General features: G+C 49.2%; 1 protein-coding gene across 1 annotated transcript in view; it reads right to left on the bottom strand.

Annotated features, from left to right (window-relative positions):
• The window catches only part of LOC139385889 (IQCJ-SCHIP1 readthrough transcript protein-like), a 355,614-nt gene that overhangs the window by 10,695 nt on the left and 322,941 nt on the right, over positions 1-21,978 (bottom strand). Inside the window, exon 10 of the mRNA XM_071131174.1 lies at positions 1,344-1,462. Within this exon, the coding sequence (XP_070987275.1) occupies positions 1,344-1,462 (119 nt within the window). The remainder of the gene's footprint in view (positions 1-1,343; positions 1,463-21,978) is intronic.

Here is a 21,978-nt window from a genome sequence, read left to right as displayed (position 1 = left end):
GAGTGCCTTTGTGTGTATGACTGTATGAATGTATGTATCCTGGAATACTGGTTCCAGTAAGGTTGAGGTTGTGTGTAGGAGGTCATTTTGGGAAGTGAGATCCACAGTGCCGGGATGCAGAGAAAGAGAGAGGAAATGTCCCTTACTCTCAACAATCAACAGAGGTATCAGAGGGAGAGAGCAGGAGTCTGTCTGTGTTGGGGAGATGGCCCTACAGAGTTCCAGGAGATGGACACTTTTACAGGCATTAAGAAAAGGTCAAATCGGACTAATCGGTTACTGTAATGTCCAGTAACCTGCAATTTCACTCTAGTGACAGTGCCCACACACATAAAGAGAGTGATGTCATTGTTTCTCAAGAACAGGGACTGGGATTGAGGGTGAAACTGATCTGTGTCTGTATCTGTGTGTTTTTATGTGTGTTTTTATGTGCGTGTGTGTGTGTGTGTGTGTGTGTGTGTGTGTGTGTGTGTAGGGCTGTGATGGTCATGGAATTTTGGATAAAGGTAATTGGCCAGCCAAATGAGGCGGTCCCCAAAAAATGTTTTATGCATAATTTTCTCTTCTCCTCCTCTCCTGACTGCAAGTGCTGTTATAGAAATAGAATAAATAGAACGGGCATCCCCATTCAAGTCAATGACAGCATAATGGATTTTTTTAAACCTTTATTTAACTAGGCAAGTCAGTTAAGATCAAATTCCTATTTACAATGACGGCCTACCCCTGCCAAACCTGGACAATGCCGGGCCAATTGTGTGCCGCTCTATGGGACTCCCAATCACAGCCGGATGTGATATGGCCTGGATTCAAACCAGGGACTGTCGTGACATCTCTTGCACTGAGATGCAGTGCCTTAGACCGCTGCGCCACTCGGGACTACGCCACTAGTGGCCATTGCGAGTGTACCCATAGGAGCAAAGCAGGAAGTAAAATATGTGCTGTGATTTGTTGATTCAACTCAACTGACATTACAAAAATACATTCCATTACATGAACCACATCAGCTAACATCATTTGAATGAACATTCTACATTACCGTGGAAAGGATTGCATCACAATACCAGGCAGCCATTGTGAGTGTACCCATGAGTTTACCAGTCAAGGTGAGAGCTTCCAAGCCTGTTCTATTCATTCTAATTCTATGTGTGCTGCTGCTGCATTGCGGGGGCATTGACTAGTCAACCGGAGACTCATTTTCTTGTTTCAGCAAGGAGTAACAAAGTTTCATCACATTGTTAAGAGTCCATGTTACGGCTGAAACGTGTTCAACACCCGGCCGCCCCATCTTCAGTCAGCTGTGTGTTGTTGACTTTGTGGGATGTACAGCTGATGATGTCTCTTACCGTGAGGACAGACTGGGCTTGCCACTCTTGCTGCAGCTGGTATAGATACCCGGCCCATCGTCAAAGAAACTACCCAGGGCCAGCTTCTGCCGGATGGACTCCCTCTCATTCTTTTGGGCCTGGAGGGGAGAGGCAGAGGGTTAAGGAGGCTAATAATAGAACTGAAGACTTCCCCATTTGTTTAGCAGTAACCTTGTGGTGAGGAGGGGAACTGACAAACACTGTAAAACACGTGGAGAGCTCGAGACACCAATAATATTATAATATTCACCACTAGGTGGTGCAGATGTATGAGAGAAAGTCCAACACATTTTCACTGGTCACTCTCTCCACTCATGCAGTCAAACACACATTCCTAAACCACTGAGCACCCCTGTCTAATAGCACTATAAGCATCCCTGCCTCCTGGGCCTGTTTTCCAGTAGGAATTCCCACTTCTGACCCAGTCAGCCTTGGCAGCACTTAACACACTCACACCCGGAGGAACACTCATATGTGCTAATGGCACCACAGGTGGCTGGTGAGGGGTGGACGGCCGATATGGCTTGAATGGAGTGAATAGATTGGTGTCAAACACATGGAAACCTTGTGAATGTCACCGTGCGCACGCCATGAGATGAAGTGTGTGGAGACAGGCTTTCTCTCACACTCCCTTGGCTGGGTTATCAGCCACAGTAACCAGGCCTATCAGTAGACAGACAACACAGTGTGAGAGTTTAGACTGTTCAAGGCCGCTACAGGACTGTTTGACTGTTGTTGTTACAGGTGGTGCTGGGAAGTCAAATGGGTACCAGAGTCAGATACAGCGCAGTATGTTTTGGTGCCGGCGGGGTTGGGAGTCCTCCAGGACGAGGAGTGTTTGGGGGGAAATATTGACCCTCTCTAAAGGCCCAGACGGAGGAAGAAAAAACCCTTTCAGTGCTCACACACATACACACACATACACACACATACACACACATACACACACATACACACACACAAAGAGCAGGCCTTTCAGAAAACAGGAGAGGGGAGAGGCGAGAGGTTTAGAGAAAGAGAGAGGAAAGCCTTTAGAGAAGGCTTTGGAGGAGAGGGGGAAGGAGGTGAGGGGAATAAGAGCAAAGGAGAAGATGGCAGAAGCCTTGAGTGTTATCCCTCTCTTTAACTCTGTCCTCAACCTCTTTCAATTTCTCCTTACTTCTATCTCTCTTCCACTAACTCACTCCTTCTCTTCCTTTATCTCTCAGCCCTTCCCCCACTCCCTCCCTCCCATCGCAACATTACCATAATCCCTCTCCACATCAGAGAGCCCAGGAGACACAGCTACTGTTGGCACTGCCAGGACACACTGGCACGCACAAGAGGGGGCTTGGCACAGAAGGGTGTGTGTGTGCGTGTGTGTGTGTGTCTGTGACTGAGTGAGAGAAGAGAGTGTTATGAGGGGTACAGGGTGAGGCAAGATGATGACATTTAACAGCATCACTTTACCACTCCACAGACACTAACAATCACACACACACACACACACACACACACACACACACACACACACACACACACACACACACACACACACACACACACACACACACACACACACACACACACACACCCCTTCTAACTCCCTGTACACTATGTTATAACACTGAGTTTCTGCGGTTCCCTATCAGCCCAGCAGGTGTCAGTGCTGAGTAGTGGCGCTCCTGAGTTTTTGTTGTTGTAATTACCATAATAACAGACAAGGACACTTGTGTCACAACAGACAGGGGTTAGTGACAGTAGCCATTGTTATGTTAGGCTCATGGGTGGTGGGGGTACTTATGTTAGGTGGTAGGTGGTCTTTGTATTGGAATGTCAGGTTGGAATGTTTGGGGTGAAGTGGCAGTATGTGTGTGGTTTAGTGGGTGTGTGAGTGTGTTATGTTCGGATAGGGTTAGCCTGCATTCCTACATTCATCACCATTCTTATTAGGTGTATTATTGTAAACAGACCCAAATTGCTTCTAAAACGCCCCTAAAGGCTTCTGCGTACTAAGTTCGGTTGGCTCCTAGCAGAACTCGTCTAGGCAAAGTGAACATCTGTGCCTCACATACTCCCTTAAAAGACCTTCGTTTGAAAAATGATAAAAAAGAGGCAATAGTACTGTTTGTCCCTCTTGAGACGTGGTAGCCAGTATATACACTTCCTCAAGATAGTCAGAATTAAACAAAGATAACTCATGAAATCTGTCATTCATTTTGACGTTCATGCCGAGGATGTCTTTGTCGTGCTATTTGACATCTAACTAAGATGTTTGAATGCAGTATTTCTCAAGTGAAAAAATGTGCATGAAAACGATTCGTCTCGTTCAACGCTGTCTTAGTGCTCATTTGAAGGAACATTCTCCATTATGATGGAAATTATTGCACTTAATTGAAGAATCTCTACTGCCGAAAAAACACTTGCAGAATATCAAAACTAACAAAAACATCACAATATACCTCATAATATATGCACAAACTGTTTCGGGTGGAAAGCATGCGGACGCTTTGAGGCAGAACCCAAAACAACCATAATCCTCTACCTAACACATCTACCATAGTAGAACCCCTCTATATTTCACACCTGCCTTCCAACAGGACTACCTTCCTTCACGTTAAGCCCCCTAACTAACGAGCTAACTTATGAAAGGGCTGCTGGATGGAGGTGTGAGAGAGAAAGGGTTTAGATCTCATCATGGACAGCATCATAAACCCTTCAGAGAGGTGGCGAGTACGCCAGTCTGTGACTGTGGGGGTAGCAAATGGACCCATCTCTCTCCCTTTAACTTCTCTCCTTTCCTCGCCACAAGAGTCATGCCATTCATTTAAGATTTGTCACAGAGCTTTCTTCTCCTTCTCCTCCCAACAAACATTCCCTGTGTTATTACCACAATTCCTTGTGTGCCAAGCCTCCGCTCCAAAGTGTTTGACATGGTGTGTGTGTGTATGTGTATGTATCAGAGAGTCATATGCGCCCCCAGTCAACAAGGTTCTGATAAATGGCTTAATTTCCTGGTCCTGTGAAAAGTGCTGCAGCTCCTAAATTAGATTTTGAGAAACGCCACTGTGCTGAATTGTGTTTTTTCTCAAATTTCAGAAGCAATTTTCTCTTGTGAAAACCCTCATTGATAAGACATGCTCTTCTCCTCCCCCGCGTCTCTACCATCCTCTCCTGTCCCTCTTTCCTCCTTTCCTTCAGTCTTCCGCCACAGCGCTCCCTCACTCTGAACAATGGAGGCCTTTCATTGGAGGAGAGGAGGGTTTGCCATTGACCTCGCACCATGGTCTGAGGAACCGCCTGTTCACCCACACAGGCCAGATCCCGTGAGCACGAGGGTGTGAGGGAGCGCGTGTTCACCCACACAGGCCAGATCCCGTGAGCACGAGGGTGTGAGGGAGCGCGTGTTCACCCACACAGGCCAGATCCCGTGAGCACGAGGGTGTGAGGGAGCGCGTGTTCACCCACACAGGCCAGATCCCGTGAGCACGAGGGTGTGAGGGAGCGCGTGTTCACCCACACAGGCCAGATCCCGTGAGCACGAGGGTGTGAGGGAGCGCGTGTGCGTGTCGGACAGAAAATAAACAAAAACTGCAAAAAATACAGCGAGAATATGGAAACGCTTTAAAAAAAGGTGTTGGTGTGAGTGAAAGAGAAAGAGACAAAGTGAGTGTATGTGTGAGAGAAAGATTACGACAGCTTTTGTGTAATGCAGTTTCAATCTGTGTGGTAGTGTTATTGGGTCAGCAAAGAGGACGGACTCACTATGACGAGTTTTCCAGGCGTGAGCGCTGACCTCACACATAAACACACAAGTCAGTATGTCCACTGTGAATGTGTGTGAGTGTGTTCTTAAACTTTATGGTGCTTAGTTCCTTAAAAACACTATTTTGCAGTGCAAAGATCTTAGGGAAACCCTTGTGTTTTCATCAGCCTTCATCCCAAGTCGTTGTCCTATGGACTTACAAGAGACCTTGAGTATCTACAGTTTCCCCATAAATAACCCTTCAGATATCTTATGTCAAAACGGTGTGTATGTGTGTGTGTATGTGTGTGTGTTTTTGCACCCTCTCCGTGTCTGCTACCTGAGGCGTGTCTGCTACCCTCTCCGTGTCTGCTACCCTCTCCGTGTCTGCTACCTGAGGCGTGTCTGCTACCCTCTCCGTGTCTGCTACCCTCTCCGTGTCTGCTACCTGAGGCGTGTCTGCTACCCTCTCCGTGTCTGCTACCCTCTCCGTGTCTGCTACCCTCTCCGTGTCTGCTACCCTCTCCGTGTCTGCTACCTGAGGCGTGTCTGCTACCCTCTCCGTGTCTGCTACCTGAGGCGTGTCTGCTACCCTCTCCGTGTCTGCTACCCTCTCCGTGTCTGCTACCCTCTCCGTGTCTGCTACCCTCTCCGTGTCTGCTACCTGAGGCGTGTCTGCTACCCTCTCCGTGTCTGCTACCCTCTCCGTGTCTGCTACCCTCTCCGTGTCTGCTACCCTCTCCGTGTCTGCTACCTGAGGCGTGTCTGCTACCCTCTCCGTGTCTGCTACCCTCTCCGTGTCTGCTACCCTCTCCGTGTCTGCTACCCTCTCCGTGTCTGCTACCCTCTCCGTGTCTGCTACCTGAGGCGTGTCTGCTACCCTCTCCGTGTCTGCTACCCTCTCCGTGTCTGCTACCTGAGGCGTGAGACCTGCTGGTTTATGCAGCGGTGCATTCCTCTCCTGATAAGGGACTTGACCTCTGAGGTCACAGTCAGGCTGGCCCTGTTACTCTGAACAGAAGAGAGAGGCAGGAGAGAGGGAGGAGAGAGGGAGGAGGAGCGAGAGAAGGTGAGAGAGATGAGTGGAGGGGTGTTGAAGGGGCTGTTTGGGAGAGTGGATTTGGCCAGGACAATAACCCTGAGAGTCACATGTGAGGAGGTGTGTGTGTGCGTGTTTGACCTGAGAATACAATGGGAGCACGCCTCAACACGAAGCTACAGGAATCTGAGCCAAGACTTAAAAGGCCAACACACTGCCTCCTCAGAGAGACTGGCAGCATGACCAGGAAGGAACCCATAGTGTGTTAGAGATTTCTGCTGTATGAGAACCAATACCACTATCACAGCATTACATCAAATCAAATCTAATTTGATTTGTGACATACACATGGTTAGCAGATGTTAATGCGAGTGTAGCGAAATGCTTGTGCTTCTAGTTCCGACAATGCAGTAATATCCAAGGAGTAATCTAACCTAACAATTCCAAAACTACTACCTTATACACACAAATGTAAAGGGATAAAGAATATGTACATAAAGATATGTGAATGAGTGATGGTACAGAGCAGCATAGGCAAGATGCAGTAGATGGAATCTAGTACAAATATAAACACATAAGATGACTAATGTAGGGTATGTAAACATATAAAAGTGGCATTGTTTAAAGTGGCTAGTGATACATGTATTACATAAAGATGGCAAGATGCAGTAGATGGTATAGAGTACAGTATATACACATGAGATGAGTAATGTAGGGTATGTAAAGATTATATTAAGTGGCATTGTTTAAAGTGGCTAGTGATACATTTTTTACATTAATTTCCATCCAATTCCATTATTAAAGTGGCTGGAGTTGAGTCAGTATGTTGGCAGCAGCCGCTCAACGTTGGTGGTGGCGGTTTAACAGTCTGATGGCCTTGAGATAGAAGCTGTTTTTCAGTCTCTCGGTCCTTAAAACTTACTTAAAACTTACTACCCTCTCCATTACTGTCCCGTCGATGTGTATAGGGGGGTGCTCCCTCTGCTGTTTCCTGAAGTCCACAATCATCTCCTTTGTTTTGTTGACGTTGAGTGTGAGGTTATTTTCCTGACACCACACTCCGAGGGCCCTCACCGCCTCCCTGTAGGCTGTCTCGTCGTTGTTGGTAATCAAGCCTACCGCTGTAGTGTCGTCCGCAAACTTGATGATTGAGTTGGAGGCGTGCATGGCCACGCAGTCGTGGGTGAACAGAGAGTACAGGAAAGGGCTCAGAACGCACCCTTGTGGGGCCCCAGTGTTGAGGATCAGCGGGGTGGAGATGTTGTTACCTACCCTCACCACCTGGGGGCGGCCCGTCAGGAAGTCCAGTACCCAGTTGCACAGGGCGGGGTCGAGACCTAGGGTCTCGAGCTTGATGACGAGTTTGGAGGGTACTATGGTGTTAAATGCTGAGCTGTAGTCGATGAACAGCATTCTTACATAGGTATTTCTCTTGTCCAGATGGGTTAGGGCAGTGTGCAGTGTGGTTGCGATTGCGTCGTCTGTGGACCTATTGGGGCGGTAAGCAAATTGAAGTGGGTCTAGGGTGTCAGGTAGGGTGGAGTTGATATGGTCCTTGACTAGTCTCTCAAAGCACTTCATGATGACGGAAGTGAGTGCTACGGGGTGGTAGTCGTTTAGCTCAGTTACCTTGTACTTGGGAACAGGAACAATGGTGGCCCTCTTGAAGCATGTGGGAACAGCAGACTGGGATAAGGATTGATTGAATATGCCCGTAAACACACCAGCCAGCTGGTCTGCGCATGCTCTGAGGATGCGGCTGGGGATGCCGTCTGGGCCTGCAGCCTTGCGAGGGTTAACACGTTTAAATGTTTTACTCACGTCGGTTGCAGTGAAGGAGATTCCACAGGTTTTGGTAGCGGGCCGTGTCAGTGGCACTGTATTGTCCTCAAAGCGAGCAAAGAAGTTATTTAGTCTGTCTGGGAGCAAGACATCCTGGTCCGCGACGGGGCTGGTTTTCTTTTTGTAATCCGTGATTGACCCTGTCACATACCTCTTGTGTCTGAGCTGTTGAATTGCAACTCTACTTTGTCTCTATACTGACGCTTAGCTTGTTTGATTGCCTTGTGGAGGGAATAGCTACACTGTTTGTATTCGGTCATGTTTCCGGTCATCTTGCCCTGGTTAAAAGCAGTGGTTCGAGCTTTCAGTTTTGCGCGAATGCTGCCATCAATCCACGGTTTCTGGTTTGGGAATGTTTTAATCGTTGCTGTGGTAATAACATCGCCGATGCACTTTCTAATGAACTCGCTCACCGAATCAGCGTATTCGTCAATGTTGTTGTTGGACGCAATGCGGAACATATCCCAATCCACGTGATCGAAGCAGTCTTGAAGCGTGGAATCAGATTGGTCGGACCACCATTGAACAGACCTGAGCGCGGGAGCTTCTTGTTTTAGTTTCTGTCAGTAGAATGGAAGCAACAAAATGGAGTCGTGGTCAGCTTTTCCGAAAGGAGGGCGGGGGAGGGCCTTATATGCGTCACGGAAGTTAGAATAACAATGATCCACGGTTTTACCAGCCCTGGTTGCGCAATCGATATGCTGATAGAATTTAGGGAGTCTTGTTTTCAGATGATCCTTGTTCAAATCCCCAGCTACAATGCAGCTTCAGGATATGTGGTTTCCAGTTTACATAGAGTCAAATAAAGTTTGTTTAGGGCCATCGGTGTGTCTGCTTGGGGGGGAATATATACGGCTGTGATTATAATCGAAGAGAATTCCCTTGGTAGATAATGCGGTCGACATTTGATTGTGAGGAATTCTAAGTCAGGTGAACAGAAGGACTTGAGTTCCTGCATGTTGTTACGATCACACCACATCTCGTTAATCATAAGGCATACCCCCCCGCCCCTCTTCTTACCAGAAAGATGCATGTTTCTGTCGGCGCGATGCGTGAAGAAACCAGCTGGCTGTACCGACTCCAATAGCGTGTCTTGAGTGAGCCATGTTTCCGTGAAACAAAGAACGTTACAGTCTGTTATGTCTCTCTGGAATGCTACTCTTGCTCGGATTTCATCAACCTTGTTGTCAAGAGACTGGACATTGGCGAGTAGTATGCTAGGGAGTGGTGCGCAATGTGCCCGTCTCCGGAGCCTGACCAGAAGACCGCTTCGTTTGCCCCTTTTACGGAGACGTTGTTTTGGTTTGTCGGCTGGGATCCGATCTATTGTCCCGGGTGGTGGGAAAAACACAGGATCCTCTTCGGGAAAGTCGTATTCCTGGTCGTAATGATGGTGAGTTGACGTAGCTCTTATATTCAGTAGTTCCCCCCCGACTGTATGTAATGAAACCTAAGATTACCTGGGGTACCAATGTAAGAAGTAACACGTAAAAAAACTAAAAAATACTGCATAGTTTCCTAGGAACGCGAAGCGAGACGGCCATCTCTGTCGGGGCCGGACTGTACTAAGACCACATTACCCCCCACATGACCTACGCATTACAGTGTCTCCACTACGTTCACATTATGTCATCCACAATCCTCACATTACGTCCCACACCAACACCATACCAGTGTTCCAGCACGCTGGTGCCTTGCACACAGAGCCATTGACTGTAGAGTTTGTGTGTGGAGGGGGTCACACCAAATCTACAAGTCAAACTCACAGACTCAGGAAGGAAACCGTTTCCGTTAGCAACATGTTCCGCCAATTGACATTATCCTGAGGAAAGAGACCCTTCTGTTCACTTCACACACACTGTTTATAACAGTGCCATTACACTGGTAAAACATGCAGTACCTAAATACCAGAAAGATAGATAACCAGAAGCAACATTACTTCCATGTCCTTTACCTCTTTGAGTTTGTAGTCATCAGTGAGGTAGAGGGCAGAGGCTGGACAGATGACGTCATCCATTCCAGCACAGTCTGTGTTATCCAGCGCTTCCTTCATCTTTCCCTCCCTTCCTTTGCCTCTCTCACTCCCCCCCCCCCCTCTCTCCCCCTCTACCACACACCCAGTTAGTGGGTCAGTATGAGCCGGTTCACATGAAACCTAGCATCCCCCAGAACCAAAGCTAACCCTGCCACACAGAGAGAACAGTTATCACAGTTATCCCTCTACCCATGCCTCTCTCTCTCTCTCTCTCTCTCTCTCTCTCTCCCTCCCTCTTCTCATGGCTTCCATTTACAATGGACAGCGGTAAAACCCCTTTAGACCCTCCCTTCAATCCTCTGGGCGGTCAGAGAGAGAGAGAGAGAGGGAGGGAGAGAGGCAGGGAGAGAGAGAGAGGGCACACACTGGTGTTTTTCCCGCTCTCACACCCTAATGTGTGGACAGCTGCTGCTCCTGGGACAGTTTGGAAAGCGTCACCTCAGTGTTGGTGTGTGTGAGTGACTGAGTGAATGAGTGTATGTGTGTGTGAGGGAATGAGTGAGTGAGTGTGTGTGTGTGAGTGAGCGTGTGTGTGTAGTGAGGCCTACATATTTGAGTTGGCATGTCAGTGTATGTTTTTGGGTCTGTGTGTATGACTGACAAGGAGACTGAGGCCAGAGGGAGTTGTGTTCCCTCACAGTCAAGGTAAAAACAGCAGACCCTGATCCAAAACCCCTCAAATAAAGCCAGTAGAAGAAATACAACTACACAGAAACACAAGACAAGACACACAAACCCCAAGTGTACAGGATCTGTGCACACTCTGTTTGTGTGTGTTTGTGTGTGTGTTTGTGTGTGTGTCAGGGTTGGGGTCAATTCAGGAAGTACACAGAACTTCCAATTCTAATTTTCTTTAATGGAAATGTGGAATTGGAATTTGGTTTACTTTCTGAATTGACTGGATTTGAAATAGAATTGACCCCAACCCTGGTGTGTGTGTGTGTGCTGCCCACATTTCCTCTCACAAACCTCACACACAAAGGAAGGAACTTCCCCTAAATGATTCCCCACTCTCATATGTAACTATCTCTCTCTCCCAGGTGCTGACTGACCTCCTTTATCCATTAAGTCACAGTGAAGGGAGGGATAGAGGGATGGAAGGAGGGATAACAGTTATATAAAAAGCTCATTAATGTGGCACTCCGGACCGTGGAGAGATTAGTCAGGTTAAAAACCCATATAGAACACGAGCTGAATGTCATTCTTCAATTTGTTACATTCTCAATCTCATCTCTCCACCGTGTGTAATGATCTCATCTTACTGAGACTCACACATCGGTCATAGCAGACTAGACTACCTTTAATTCACTCACTCAGAGCATCAGGACAAAGAGCAGGATAACTACTAAAACTAGCAGGAACACTAGAAAAACATGACAAAGTGCCATAGTCTAATGATAGAGAAAGGCTGGAGGAGGAAAAGAGAGGTGATGAGAAGGGAGCGAGGGAGGATGAATATAAAGTGATACTGATGGTGATGAGTCACAACGTCTCTTCTGCTGCACACACACACACACATTCAGGCACGCATGCACGCACACACATACAATAGGGGACAATAAGGGATTCTATGCCGCAACATGAAACAGTTTGAATTCCTTTTGAAGAACTGTGTGATGTACACCAGTGGAATAATGTATCAGCATGATAGCATGCATTATAACACACACACACACACACACACACACACCCACACACACACACACACACACACACACACACACACACACACACACACACACACACACACACACACACGCACACACACACACACAAACAAGAATCAAACACACACACGGAAGCAAAGTAATTTTGTGCACACAAGCACACAGATACGTTCACACACACACGCACGCAAACAGAAACCCACAGGAACACAAGGCTGGATAACAGGATATGGAGTGAGTCTGATTCAGTGCTGATCCCAGGGGATTATGGGTAAAGCAGAATGACTTATCTGGCCATCTCCTATATCCGCCTACACTGGGACCTGGACAATACAACACACACACACAGTCACATGCAGACAAACACACTCCCAGTAGTGCTGAGGGCTGTATATTGGTAAACAATGAACCCTTCTGAACCCTCCACATCATGAACTGAGAACGCCCAGGTTCTGTGATCCATTAGTGAGGCTGACCTCATACTAGTGGTGATAGCACCTCATCGCTGACTCAAAGAGGGGGAGGAGGTAGAGGGGGAGGGAGGGATAGGGGGAGGGAGGTAGAAGGGGAGGGATGGACAGGGGGAGGTAGAGGGGAGGGAGGGACAGGTGGGAGGTAGAGGGGGAGGGAGGTAGAGGGGGAGGGAGGTAGAGGGGAGGGAGGGATGGGGGAGGGAGGGACGAGGGGAGGGAGGATGCAGGGGAGGGACAGGGAGGGACAGGGGGAGGAAGACACACAGGGACGATCGTGACTAGAAAGGATAAACACACAGATTATTCTCCCATTACGTCAGTCTCAGCTCAAGGTCAAAGCATTCTCTCTCTCTCCTCCAGGACAGCATAGATAGAGCAACAGAATGAATAGAAGAAGACATCAAAGAACATAGACACATCTAGTGAATGGCTGACAACCCACAGAGAGATACAAGGCCAGGTCTTCCTCTAAAAGTTACTATTTCTGCTGTTGACAATGTTTCAATTGTGAGGTCAGCTGAGCTCGAGAGGAAGAGAGAGAGGAAGAGAAGTTCATTGTTCCAGTAGAATAGAGGGGACTGTGGGAGAGAAGGCTCCTGGCACCTCCAGTAGGCCTGGGATCCGAGTTTCCAGCCATAGTGTGTGTGTGTGTGTGTGTGTGTGTGTGTGTGTGTGTGTGTGTGTGAGAGAGTTTATTGCCCCACATTTCCAAGTGAATTTAAAGTTTGACCACAACAAGAAAGACTCTGATCTGTTTTTATTTTGGGACAGGGAGAAAAGAATGCTGCTGTCATAGCAACCCAGTGCATTTCTCCATGGCAATGGCCTGTGCTCCAAACAAATTGGGTTGGGAAAAAGGAGCAGGGGCCCAGTGGGAAGTCTGTTAACAAACAACCCCCCCCCCCCCCCCACACACAAGGGTGTGTGTGTCTCTTGTGACTGCAGCGTTCTCTTTCTAGTCTGAGACACAGTATCTTCCCCATCATAGACAATGTACTATCAGTGTAGTGAGATTCAGTAGCGGTATATCTCCTCAGCATTACTAATTCATCAGCCATCAGCCCACACAGTGGAACACACACCGCAGACAACGTTTCATATGATCAACTGCTCTACAGCATACTATACGTTGCTCTCTCTCTCTCTCTCTCTCTCTCTCTCTCTCTCTCTCTCTCTCTCTCTCTCTCTCTCTCTCTCTCTCTCTCTCTCTCTCTCTCTCTCTCTCTCTCTCTCTCTCTCTCTCTCTCTCTCTCTCTCTCTCTCTCTCTCTCTCTCTCTCACAAACACATGCACACACACATACATCAGGCACACACTGCAGTCAGGACTGAGATGATCTGAATCAATCAAAGAGCTCTCTGATCCCACACACACAGGCAGAGACAGTGCTGTTACCAGGGAGCTGGCCCAGTAGATTGGGTAACCGGAGCTCCAGGGCACTTGGCTCCGGTCGTGAGGCCCAGGACGGCACCCTGACGCTGGGGTGATACATCTCCCCATCACCCCTGCCCTGGAGCTACTGCTGGGAGAAACATGGTCTCACAGCTAGCCTGATCCACCCAGCACACTGGGGTGTTTCACACACACACACACACACACACAATAATTAAGGCCAAGGGACTGATTATTATTATTGAGTATCCGTGTGTGTGTGTGTATGAAGAAGGGAGTTGCATGGGGTATGGAGGCTACAGATGCGGTATCTCCATTCCCCCATTACTGCCTTGACCTGACAGATATGTAATCGTGGGTCAAACAGATCTGCAGATCAGTGTGTGATCCTATTGGCTAATGGCCCCTGACATTGTAAAGGAACAGTGAGATAAATCCAGAACAAAACCAGTCATAAAAAACATTGCAGGGGAGCACAACAATCGCCCTCCTCCCCCTCTCCAAAACACGAACCAACGACAGTCAAAACAGTCCCGTCCCCTCTGAGAACCACACCGTAGACACCACCACCACCACCTCCCGTCCCCTCTGAGAACCACACCGTAGAGACCACCACCACCACCTCCCGTCCCCTCTGAGAACCACACCGTAGAGACCACCACCACCACCTCCCGTCCCCTCTGAGAACCACACCGTAGAGACCACCACCACCACCTCCCGTCCCCTCTGAGAACCACACCGTAGACACCACCACCACCTCCCGTCCCCTCTGAGAACCACACCATAGAGACCACCGCCACCACCTCCCGTCCCCTCTGAGAACCACACCTTAGACACCACCACCACCACCTCCCGTCCCCTCTGAGAACCACACCTTAGACACCACCACCACCACCTCCCGTCCCCTCTGAGAACCACACCTTAGACACCACCACCACCTCCCGTCCCCTCTGAGAACCACACCGTAGAGACCACCACCACCACCTCCCGTCCCCTCTGAGAACCACACCTTAGACACCACCACCACCACCTCCCGTCCCCTCTGAGAACCACACCTTAGACACCACCACCACCACCTCCCGTCCCCTCTGAGAAACACACCTTAGACACCACCACCATCACCTCCAGTCCCCTCTGAGAACCACACCTTAGACACCACCACCACCACCTCCCGTCCCCTCTGAGAACCACACCTTAGACACCACCACCACCACCTCTCGTCCCCTCTGAGAACCACACCTTAGACACCACCACCACCACCTCCCGTCCCCTCTGAGAACCACACCGTAGAGACCACCACCACCACCTCCCGTCCCCTCTGAGAACCACACCTTAGACACCACCACCCCCACCTCCCGTCCCCTCTGAGAACCACACCTTAGACACCACCACCACCACCTCCCGTCCCCTCTGGGAACCACACCTTAGACACCACCACCACCACCTCCCGTCCCCTCTGAGAACCACACCTTAGACCCACCACCACCACCGCCCGTCCCCTCTGAGAACCACACCTTAGACACCACCACCACCACCTCCCGTCCCCTCTGAGAACCACACCGTAGAGACCACCACCACCACCACCTCCCGTCCCCTCTGAGAACCACACCGTAGAGACCACCACCACCACCTCCCGTCCCCTCTGAGAACCACACCGTAGAGACCACCACCACCACCTCCTGTCCCCTCTGAGAATCACACCGTAGAGACCACCACCACCACCTCCCGTCCCCTCTGAGAACCACACCGTAGAGACCACCACCACCACCTCTCGTCCCCTCTGAGAACCACACCGTAGAGACCACCACCACCACCTCCGGTCCCCTCTGAGAACCACACCGTAGAGACCACCACCACCACCTCGCGTCCCCTCTGAGAACCACACCGTAGAGACCACCACCACCACCTCCGGTCCCCTCTGAGAACCACACCGTAGAGACCACCACCACCACCTCCCGTCCCCTCTGAGAACCACACCGTAGAGACCACCACCACCAGCTCCCGTCCCCTCTGAGAACCACACCGTAGAGACCACCACCACCACCTCCCGTCCCCTCTGAGAACCACACCGTAGAGAACACCACCACCACCTCCCGTCCCCTCTGAGAACCACACCTTAGACACCACCACCATCACCTCCCGTCCCCTCTGAGAACCACACCTTAGACACCACCACCACCACCAACCAAACAGAGACAGACACAAGAGAAGAGACAACCACTCCCTGTCCCCTCTCCCCTTCCTTCCTCTCCTATGTCCTCTTCCCACTTTCTCTCATCTACCCTCTCACGCCATCTCCCTTTTCCCCTTCTCCTCCTCTCTCTCTCTCTCTCTCTCTCTCTCTCTCTCTCTCTCTCTCTCTCTCTCTCTCTCTCTCTCTCTCTCTCTCTCTCTCTCTCTCTCTCTCTCTCTCTCTCTCTCTCTCTCTCTCTCTCTCTCTCTCTCTCTCTCTCTCTCTCTCTCTCTCTCTCGTGTGTGTGATGGGGCTAGTGAGAGGGGTGCTGGCGGTTGCCTGGTAACCAGTCTAATTGAGGGGTCTCTAGAGAGTTAGTGTTATCAGAGCTTGGGCCCCCTGTTCTGTTCCAGACTGCCTTCTCTTTCTCTCTAACAGTTCCTCTGCCCCTCTCTTCCTCCATATATTTGTTATTGAACTTTTATTTAATCATGGGAGCCCAACTGAGACCAGAGCCTCATTCTAAATGGTTCCCTGAGAACAAACAATTCACAAATCAACACGATAATAAAACAGAACAACATGAACTAGATATCGCAGTTACGCCAATCAATTATTACTATCCACCAAAACACGTGTGAACCTCAGTGAACTCCTCCCTCATCAGCGTTGGAAACGGCCCTGCTGGCACCACGGACTCAAGATGGCGGCGTTGAAACTAAAGGCTGATTTACAAAGGTCAGTGGAGACACGAGGGACCTCGAGAGTTAACCAACCCTGTGAGTGGGTTTGGTGCTTCATATTTTGAAGAATTCATACTTTAGTGGAGAAGTGAGATATGTTGGGATACGAAGTTTGTGCAGCAGAGCTTTGGAAACAAAAAGGAGAAATCTACGGGAATTTATAGAGGTCCATCAACCTGCTGTTAAAGGATGCAGTGATGAGTATTAAACCTGTCACCTATGATAAAGCAAAGCGCAATGTGGTACAATGCATCCGAGGGTTTTAGAGCTTTAAAGTGGTTGTTGCTGAATTCTGATAAACGTGTCACCTGTACAACCTGCTTCCTGTTGCTGGATAGACAGTATCTCTCCTTTCCATCCCTCTTTCTTTCTGTCTCACCATTAGTCCTCTTGATCTACAGCACCTCTCTTTCTCTCTCTCTTTTTCTGCTCTCCATCGCTCTTCATTTCTGTTTTTATCGTTTTCTAATCGTGTGCCACTCTCATCTCTCGTTTTTAATCTTGCTCTCTGCCTATTCCTCCTACTCTGTTTCTTGTTCATGTTTTTCTGTTTTAATTCTGCAGTCCCTCTGGTTTCTCTTGTCTCTGTTCCCCCTCTGTTCCCCCTCTGTTCCCCTCCATTTCTTCATCTAGCTTTTATTTCCAAATAAACTTGGCGTACTTACTGAGGAAATCCTTATCCCATTATACAACACACACACACACACACACACACACACACACACACACACACACACACACACACACACACACACGCACATGCACACGCACACGCACACACACACACACACACACACACCCCTGTGATGTGAGCCACATTGGGGATTAACAATGCATAACAGATAAATATGCCATGTTAGAAGCAGTGCGTCTGTTCACTGCTCTAAGGATAAAACCCCCATAGGCAACTAAACTGACTGTGGATCAGCTCTTAGCTCAGTGTGTAACGTCATGTGATGATCAATAGAGCAGATCAGAGCAGCTGTGGATAGGCCTTCACTGGCCAGTACGGTTTCTTACAATACCAGGGACAATCAGAGGAGAAGAGAGGAATGGTCCACACACACACACACAGCTCTTCATCTATACTCTCTTCCTCCTCCCTCTCTACTCATTCCTCTCCTTCTCCACCTCCTTCTCTGAATATCTTTCTCTTCTAAAACTATCTTGTTTTTAACCACCACCTCATTCCTTTCTCCACCTCCTCTATTCTTCCTCCCTCACATTCTCCTCTTTTTCAAATCCTTCTCTTCCTCCCTATTTCCTCTCCCTTTATCCAAGACCCACCTTCTCCCCCTCTACTCCTCCACCTCCTCCTCCCCCTCCTCCTCCTCCTCCTCCTCCTCCCTCTACTCCTCCTGTTTCATCTCCTTCATTGCTGCACCCCTCTATCATCTCCATTTGATTTTTACATCTACGTCCTTTCCTCCTCCTCCTCCTCCTCCTCTCCCTCCTCCTCCCCCTCCTCCTCCTCTCCCTCCTCCTCCCCCTCCTCCCCCTCCTCCTCCTCCTCCCCCTCCTCTCCCTCCTCCTCCTCCTCCTCTTCCTCCCCCTCCTCCCCCTCCTCTCCCTCCTCCTCTCCCTCCTCCTCCTCCTCCTCTCCCTCCTCCTTCTCCTCCCCCTCCTCTCCGTCCTCCTCTCCCTCCTCCTCCTCCTCTCCCTCCTCCTCCTCCCCCTCCTATCCCTCCTCCTCCTCTCCCTCCTCCTCTCACTCCTCCTCCTCTCCCTCCTCCTCTCCCTCCTCCTCCTCCTCCCCCTCCTCTCCCTTCTCCTCTCCCTCCTCCTCCTCCTCTCCCTCCTCCTCCTCCTCCTCCCCTCCTCCTCCTCCTCCCTGCATTACAACAGCCATGCCGTCTTTATTCTTGCTATGAGGAAAGTAAAGCTCAAGTGATGTACTGCACTACTTGAACGCTGCACTCATCTAATCATTCCTCCCATTCCTCATTAAGTAAAGTGGGACACTTCTGTCGCAGTCTGGAGGTGCCATTTCCAACCCACCCGCCCACGCACTCTCACATCGCACGCACGCACAGACAGACAGACAGACAGAAACAGCTCACTCTTCCCAGACATCTATTGATCAGGCTCAGCCCAGGGGAAAGGGGGGAGGAGGGACATTATTCCCTGAAGTCAAATGTGCGCTTAGCAACCGCCCTAGTCATCCACTTCCCAAACCCATCCCATCATACAAACACCAAACCCCACTGGGATGTGCCTGACATCCATGACAAACAAACCCCTGCAAGATACGACAATCACTAATGACAGTCAGTCAGTATTACATGATGGAAACCTTTGGGAAAACACACATGCATACCAGTCCTACTGCAGTATCTTCTCCCCAGGAGGGGCAAGCTCAACCACAGAGCAGCGAAGCCCTGACCCGCCTGCCTGCTCCACAACAGCTAACAGAACACATCCTCTACTACACTAACAGCTTTCTGTCTAGCCTCAGCGCTCGTCCCAGCTAGCCTTAGTCAGTGTCCTGTCTTACCTGGTGAGAACAGTTTTCCTGGTGAACCATCCTTCACAGCATCCTAGACAGGTGCAGGCTGGCTGCGCCTCGGGAATGACAACGGGTATGGGATTGGGTGAGGATTCCCAAAACTGCTGCGGATTGCTGGTGAGGAGAGGGGGGAGAGATCCAGCCCAGTCCCAATCCGGACAGAGAGACCAGAGAGAGAAAGAGACGGACTGTATGTCTGTGTTCTGGTCTCACGCTCTACTGATCCTGCTGCTACTGATATAGCTGCTCCTCTCCTCTGTCGTGTCCTCTCTCTCGTTTTCTCTCTTTCACTCTGTCTGTCTGTCTGTCTGAGAGAAGGGTAGGATCTGATCACTTCATTTCCAAAAGAGAGGGAAAGGTAGGGTGGGAGAGAACTAAAAAAAGGGAGGGGAGTGAGAAAGAGGAGGAGAAACAGAAAGGGAGAGTGAATCTGTGGCCGTCTCGCTCCCTGCCGGGAACGGGGGAGGGGCAGAGTGACTCATTACAGACACAGTCAGCCAATGGGGTGTTAGAACAGGGAGGGGGAGACAGGGGGGCGGGCTGCGGGATCAGAGGGGGAGGTGGCCTTCCGCTGGCCTACAGAGGTGGAAACGTCCCACAGAGAGAGAGAAAAGAAAGGGGGAGGAGGGGGAGAGAAAATAAGCAAGGGGGAAGAGGGTGGGTGAGAGAGGGGAGGAAGAGAAGTGACTCCCATACCAAACACCTTTCATCTCAATCTCTAAATCTTCTCTAAGTGCTATGACACTATCTTAATACTGTTATCTATGACCTAATTACAGTATTTTGGGGATATCAAAAGTCTGCATGGTGCCTTTAAAAACAGAAGAATGTTTGAATGTATGGCTAACGGTAAACAGCACATCCTATTCATATTCACAGGTTTTCATTACTTGTGAACAGTTGACTATTTTCTCAGCGTTGGTGTGTATGACTATAACAGGATATAAGTGTCTGTTTGGGGCGTAGCTCCTTTCCTCTCTGTCCCTCTTCCGGTCCCCCTGTGGTACAGGATTATAATCTGTCTCTATAATCCACCAGCAGGGAAGGCCACCCTGGATGAACTCTTCTCTCTCCACCGTTCCCTCTATCCCTCCAAAATGACATAACAATTATGAGGCTATATACAGGGGGTACCGGTACTGAGTCAATGAGGGGGGGTACAGGTTAGTCATTTGTACATGTAGGTAGGGGTAAAGTGACTATGCATAGATACTAAACAGCGAGCAGCAGCAGTCAATGTAAATAGTCCAGATGGCCATTTGATGAATTGTTCAGCAGTCTTAAGGAGTCTTTAAAACCTAGACTTGGTGCTCTGCAGTAGCAGAGAAAACAGTCTATGACTTGGTTGACTGGAGTCTTTGACCATTTTTTTGGGCCTTCCTCTGACACCGCCTAGTATATCGATCCTGGATGGCAGGAAGCTTGGTCCCAGTGATGTATTGGGCCGTACGGACTACCCTCTATAGCCATACCAGGCGGTGATGCAACCGGTCAGGATGCTCTCGATGGTGTAGCTGTTGAACTTTTTGAGGATCTGGGGACACATGCCAAATCTTTTCAGTCTCCAGAGGGGGAAAAGGTGTTGTGGTGCCCTCTCATGACTGTCTTGGTGTGTTTGGACCATGAGAGTTTGATGGTGATGTGGACAGCAAGGAATTTGAAACTCTCAACCCGCTCCACTACAGTCCCGAACAATGTTAATGGGGGCCTGTTTGGACCCTCCTTTTCCTGTAGTCCATGATCATCTCTTTAGTCTTGCTCACATTGAGGGAGAGGTTGTTGTCCTGGCACTGGACAACGCTGGGCCAATTGTGCGCCACCCTATGGGACTACGTCAGGCGAGCAATACCTCGAGACTTCTTAAATATTAGACATCGCGCACCAGCAGTTATTGACAAATAGACACACACCCCCGCCCCTGATCTTACCAGACGTAGCTGGTTTGTCCTGCCGATGCACGGAAAACCCTGCCAGCTCTATATTATCCATGTCGTCGCTCAGTCACGACTCGGTGAAACCTAAGATATTACCATTTTTAATGTCCCGTTGGTAGGATACTCTTGACCGTAGATCATCCAGTTTATTCTCCAGTGATTGCACGTTGGCCAATAGAACCGATGGTAGTGGTGATTCACTCACTCTTCTCTGAATCCTCACAAGGCATCCCGACCTTCTCCCTCTGTATCTCCACCTTTTCTTCACGCAAATGACAGGGATTTGTGCGGAAAGCAGTATATCCTTCGCATCGAACTCATTAAAGAAAAACTCTTCATCCAGTTTTTTTTTTTTTTTTTTTTTTAATTTTACCTTTATTTAACCAGGCAAGTCAGTTAAGAACAAATTCTTATTTTCAATGACGGCCTGGGAACAGTGGGTTAACTGCCAGTTCAGGGGCAGAACGACAGATTTGTACCTTGTCAGCTCGGGGGTTTGAACTCGCAACCTTCCGGTTACTAGTCCAACGCTCTAACCACTAGGCTACCCTGCCGCCCCCGTTTGAGGTGAGTAATCGCTTCTCTGATGTCCAGAAGCTTTCTTTGGTCATAAGAGACGGTAGCAGCAACTTTATGGACAAAATAAGTTACAAACAATATGAAAAAACAAACAAAAGAGCCATTATCGTCGCCATTATCATCACCATTATCTTCGCCACTAGTATTCAACAAATCTTCTAGATCAAAGTATATTATTTTGTATTGGTAGTCCATGATGAAATGATAGCTTGGCTACTGTGCGGAAGGACAGAACACTCTCTCCATCCATCCATCAATCTCTCTCTCCCTCCATCCAATGATCTCTCTCTCCCTCCCTCCATCCTCTCTCCGGTCAGAGATAGACAGATGTCTCCCACACCGTATGCCCTCGCTGGTATGTGATTGAGAGATCGCTCTTTCTGTCTGTTATTGATCTCTGTTGGGTAATGGTGCCGTTTCCCGACAAGATGGATGTTGTTCCTGGTCTGATCTGAGTGGCCAGGCTCTGGAGCGTTGACTATGGTCTGGAAGGGTCAACAGGGTTAA

The sequence above is a fragment of the Oncorhynchus clarkii genome, chromosome 27, assembly GCF_045791955.1.
Source record: "Oncorhynchus clarkii lewisi isolate Uvic-CL-2024 chromosome 27, UVic_Ocla_1.0, whole genome shotgun sequence".
Classification (NCBI taxonomy): Eukaryota; Metazoa; Chordata; class Actinopteri; order Salmoniformes; family Salmonidae; genus Oncorhynchus; species Oncorhynchus clarkii.
Note: the sequence above shows the minus strand (reverse complement) of the source record. Positions and strands in the feature narration are given on the sequence as shown.